The following is a 5,804-nucleotide window of genomic DNA, read 5'->3' as shown; positions in this document are numbered from 1 at the left end:
CATTAAGTTATAATATAATAAATATTTAAAAAGTGTCGACACTTTTCTTTCTATAAATAGATACGGTACAACTTTCAAATTATAAATAGATATGTTATACTTCCATATTTTGCATTACACATTAATTTCTTTATTAAATGATAATATCATGAAAATATACAAATTTATATATATTATATGATAGTAACATTTTATTATTACTTTTAGATAAATTGCTCTCACTGATCAGGCTGTTTTGGATCTGTCCACAATGGTGGTCATTCTTTCTTACATTTTTGTTGTGAGTGGACGCGTCTCTCTATTAGCATGTTTTTTCAAGCACATATCTTCTTCTTCTTTTCTTTAAGAGAATAAAAGATAAAAACTTTATTTAAATGATCAAACCCTACAAAATAATTGAATAAAGAAATAGATAAAAGTGAGAAATATAAAGTCTTAATGAATGATGGAATGAAACAAACTTTATAAAAGCTATTGAAAAAAAATGTAATAAAAATATATTAGAAGCATATTTTTTTATCATCTTTATATATAATTTTTTTTCTAGTTTTATATGTAAATACATTAAAATGACACCTGACTATAAATCATGGAGCGACTATATAAAGTTATTTCATACTATATATCTTATAACAAAAAAAAATAGTATGGAGTAACATTTTTAATTAATAACAATATAAAATGTAGATTATTAGTATGAATTAATAATAATATAAAAAATGTTTAGAATGATAATTGATGAAGATTGATTTGTTAATGTAAATATATATATATATATATATATATATATATATATATATATATATATATATATATATATATATATATATATATATATATATATATATATATATATATATATATATATGGGTTAGTGTAAATAAAGGCAGAGCGCACTAGGTTTGTCTTCTCTACTCCGTGCGTGGTCAGAAGCACTCAGAAGAAGCAAAAGCTGAAAAGCTTCAACTCTGAAATTTAAAGACCCATCCAAAGCAAACCACTGCCAAATCCAATCCTCTCTCTTTTTCTCTTGTTTTTTCCCTCACTTCTCAAATTCCACGGGAGAAGACACAAACGCAAAACATTCTCGGAAACCGTAACCCATATTCCATTCCCGGGTAATCGGGCTTCGGACCATCCACCATTTTCACAGACCGCAACAAGACAAGGCAACAACCTTCCTCGTTTTCCGCTCTTGCTGTTTTTCAAACAGCAAATGCCTGAATAAGAAAGGAGTGGCTTAATAATTTCAGACACTAGGTGGTTGTTGGAGATGGCAGGTAACAGTAGCTCGGAGGGGTTGGGAGATGATTTCTTCGAACAGATCTTAGCAGTGCCCGAAGCTCCAGTTGGATATGGCAGAACCGTAGCCACTGACGTTGGAATGCTGCAATTGGGGTCCACAACTCCGACTGCCGCTGCTCTCAGAGGTGGTGGAATGATGCCTCTGGGCCTGAATTTGGAGCAATCTGCCTTTCTAAGCCACCATGATTCCAGAAACCTAGTTGACGACGTTGTTAATGTTGATCCCACCGTTCACAATAATCACCACCACCATCATCAACACCTCACGCTCCATAATAACAACTCATCACCCTCTTCTACCCCACCAATCACCGTAAGCACACATCACCTTTACCATCCTACATCTTCTCATACCAGAATTTCCTGATCATGGTCCAGTGCGCATGCATATTATAGAATGGTTTTATTTTATTCTTTTGGTTACAATTTTAGTTAATTTTTGTGCGTGTGCAGGATCGCGATTCGATGCATGTGAGAGGTTTGTTTTCAGCGTTTGGACAGTTGCATAGTCCTACTCTTGTTCCCTCTGTCCGCCCCACACTGTCATCGCCTCCGCCGCCGCCTCAGCCACAGCTACACCTCCACCACCATAACCAACAGGTAAACTACATCTTATTTTATTATTAATTATAATAATTAAATGTATTCGCCAATTGGGCACTTCTTTCGTCCCCAATAATTTACCTCTAACCTATATAAAGACAAATTATTATAATACATTAACCTTAAAGTTGGGTCACTTTACAATGCATAAAGAAGAGATGCCTCTGGAAGTTTAGTTAGTGCTTCATCCTTCACCATTCATTCATTTCTTTATCATCAATAAAATACTTGATTTAACTAATCCTAATATTTTATGGAATGATTGTTTATTATATATGCCTTCCCTTTCTTTTCTTTTTACTAAACCCAAATTTCATGGGTTTAGAAACCATACTTTATAATTTTTCCCTTTCCCCGCGGATGCGTTTTCCTAATTTCACTCTCTATGACAGTATTCGCATTCCAAGAATCATTGCTTTTATTGCATTCGTGTTTAAAAAATTCCCAGATTTTGTTTTATGCTCACTTTTTTATTACGTCGTTTTTATATATTTTTTGGGTACGAAGTTTGTTGGATGTGTTATGCGATTTTAGGAGCATTTTTTTCTTTGTTCCATCTTCTGTTTTGAGGGTTTGGTTTCAGCAACCCACAGTACTTTTCCGACAACGCGTTTTCTGTGCTTGTTTTCATTAGTAGAAGTAGATTGTATACTTTGTCACCACGCGTTTTTCTTCTACAGTACAATAGGCGGTCAAATTTTTGTTAATAAACTATGAGCTATTAAATGAAAGAAATTGGATTAAATTCGTTTTTCTAAATCGCACCGCTTATTGAAGAAAAATTATACATGTATAGGTACTGATACAAATGATCAATATAGCCAACGGTCACGCAAGGGTGACTTTGTTTTAATTTCAACGCCCTTGTACTGGGTGGGACCCGTATTGACATGTATTTCTATTTTGTTAGGGCATGAGATTTTGACATTTTGCAAAGGCTAACTAACAAATGGGCACACTAATTAATGCCGTTGGATCCTGCGTCTTCTTGACTTTAAAACCTAAATTCAAAATTTTAATTGATAAATTGCAAAAGGAGAGAGAAAAATAATAAAAATATTTTTGTAGTTTAGAATGTTGAAGGGTCCTCCTATTCTCGTGGATTTTTCCATGCATCAAATATTCAAATATTGGAGGTGCACTTGTATTTATATGTTCACGTAAAGTATCATATAGGTGTGCCTGCATGCATAAAACAGACATCTTCGGTTTTAGTTTAAGATTGTGGATTGGATGAATATACTATGCCACAAGTTGCAACTTTCTGAAATAATTACTCAATAACTATCAATATTCCTGTACATGGTAACGGTGATAATCAAGGTAATATTCGATTAGGTTTATTGAGTTACCCTGTGATGTTATTTAGGTAATGATTTCATGCTAATTGCAGGCGTTTCAAGGGCAGGGAGGTGGAGGTCCAGCGTCTATGAGTGGTACCCAACAAGCACCTGGCATTCGCCCTCGTGTGAGAGCAAGAAGAGGGCAAGCCACAGATCCACACAGTATCGCTGAACGGGTAATTAATTAAGAACACACTTATTCTTAGAACTTACATGCTTCAATATTCACATAATAACAACCAAAAGGAGCCCATTCACTGCAAACAAGATTGTTTTATTAGTGATATTAATATATGCTTATTAGATTCCTTTGTCTTATCCGTCTATAACAATTCATCTTTTTTGATCATTTGTGTTGGATGTAGTTGCGTCGCGAAAGAATTGCCGAAAGAATGAAGGCATTGCAGGAGTTAGTTCCCAGCATCAATAAGGTTTGGATTTACTAACAAATTTGCTATGCAATTTCACCGTTATTCACACTCTTGGATTGTGATTTGTATGCTTATATTTTCGGATTAACATACCATTTATATTTTTTCTCTTCATTTAGAAGTCATCATTTCTTTGTGTTTCCTAAGAAACTTCCATTTTATAAATAACAATTATGTTAAAACTTTCTAATAGCGTACACAAGGATGGATGCTTCTAAAGCCTTCAAAATAATGGGTTGAGAAAGTAAAATATACGGTTTTGTACTTGATAAGATGCATCCTTTTTTGGTTGCAGACGGACAGAGCGGCGATGCTTGATGAAATTGTGGATTATGTCAAGTTTCTAAGGCTCCAGGTTAAGGTATGGAAGCTCTTAAATAATGTGTATTCCAATAAAACTTTCTTCGTTTCCATTCTTAATCTATATTCAAAATTTCTTCCTTTAGAAAAGTTAAGTTGAACTTCCATTGATTTCTTTTGAAATCAGTCTCAGGCACATGATAAAGCTTTACTTGATTTTATTTTTGAGAAACTTGTTTCAAATTGTTGACTATCCGTACCAGTAGTGTACATGTTATGCTAAATACTAAATACTGTGAAATATTCATACTCATCTATATGGAGTGTGTGTGTGCATGGTAGACACATTTTGCCGTGTGATCTTCCCATTGCAAAACAAGAGATGTCTACCAGATTTTTTTAATCTGCATAACATAATTTCTTTTTACCAATCATCTAAAGAAAGCAGATTAATAAACCTTCTGTCCTTTTCATATCATTTAATTTTATTGATATTTTGAAACAGGTCCTGAGCATGAGTAGACTGGGGGGAGCTGGTGCAGTTGCTCAACTTGTGGCTGATGTTCCCCTTTCTGCAGTGGAGGTGATAAATACTCGAAAGCTGTTTGAAATGCTACTTTTCTTCTTCTTTTTTAGTTTCATACCTTTTTTACCATTTCAATCTACTTTTACTTTATTTTCTTCAAGCACCACTTGCAAATTTTTGTACCACGGTACGTATCTAAACCGGGATATGAGATAACATCATAGCAATCATATCACTGCGCACTACACATTTAAATTTATGTTAATTTTTTTTAAGTCTACTTTGTATTTTTATGGTGTTATTCCCATAACTTTATACACATTTTTCTATTTTGGTTCTTACAATAGTTTTATTGATCCTATCAGCAAGGGGAGGACATAGAAGGTGGATCCAATGAGCAAGCCTGGGACAAGTGGTCCAATGACGGTACAGAACAACAAGTTGCTAAACTTATGGAAGAAGATGTGGGTGCAGCTATGCAATTTCTTCAGTCCAAGGCACTTTGCATCATGCCCATATCTCTAGCCTCAGCCATTTTTCGTATGCCTCAATCAGAATCATCAACAGTGATCAAGCCTGAATCAAACAGTCACTGATAGAACGGAAGAAAAGTGTGGTGACAGACTTTACATAACTTTGTTTAGCCACATTTGGTCCCATTTCTTCCTCCTTTATGACAAGGGTATTATACTTTCTTATATAATTATGTGATTGGATGGAGAAGGATATGTAGTCGATGCAGCTGTTCACTCTTCTCAAGTTCTGTCAAAGAAGGAGTAATTGCTTTTCCTCTTGTGTAAAACCAGAAGGGCACAGCATGTCCTTGTCACAGTGAAGATGAACATTTTCAATGGCCTTATTGATGTTTTTCTTCCTAATATCTGTGGTGGGGTTGGTGGTGGATGACCAAATATTTTTAGTGGAAGCTCTTTTCTTAGTATTTTGAATTTTAGTGAGTGGGAAGTGGGGCCATTTAAAAGGAAAGGATGGGTAGGCATGATTTATGTGGAGAAAACTTTAATACAACTTGAATTAAAATATGGTTATTTACCTTGTAAAGCTGTTTGGAAGCATCTGATAATTGGAAAAGCTAAAGCTGTTTTAAAATAATAAAGACATATTGAGTTTTGTTTGCTTCTAAAACAAGTTAATTCCACCATAAAATTAGGTGCCACATTACTCAACCGACTGCTTCTTCAGAAAGTGGAAAATGACAACTTTGCTAATTTACTCAACAATACCTTGTCTTCTTACTTATATAATATTCATCAACAAAATGCTACAATAGAATTTACT

General features: G+C 34.2%; 1 protein-coding gene across 1 annotated transcript; it reads left to right on the top strand.

The window, feature by feature from the left end:
• Nucleotides 1-881: 881 nt before the first annotated feature.
• LOC108345621 (transcription factor UNE12) lies at nt 882-5,567 on the top strand. The gene is made up of 7 exons (XM_017584249.2): nt 882-1,618; nt 1,759-1,905; nt 3,302-3,427; nt 3,617-3,682; nt 3,978-4,043; nt 4,488-4,565; nt 4,874-5,567. The coding sequence occupies exons 1-7, from the start codon at nt 1,274-1,276 to the stop codon at nt 5,102-5,104; spliced, it is 1,059 nt and encodes a 352-aa protein (XP_017439738.1). The 5' UTR covers nt 882-1,273; the 3' UTR covers nt 5,105-5,567.
• The last annotated feature ends 237 nt before the right edge of the window (nt 5,568-5,804 follow it).

Source organism: Vigna angularis, chromosome 3, assembly GCF_016808095.1.
Source record: "Vigna angularis cultivar LongXiaoDou No.4 chromosome 3, ASM1680809v1, whole genome shotgun sequence".
NCBI classification, from domain to species: domain Eukaryota; kingdom Viridiplantae; phylum Streptophyta; class Magnoliopsida; order Fabales; family Fabaceae; genus Vigna; species Vigna angularis.
Note: the sequence above shows the minus strand (reverse complement) of the source record. Positions and strands in the feature narration are given on the sequence as shown.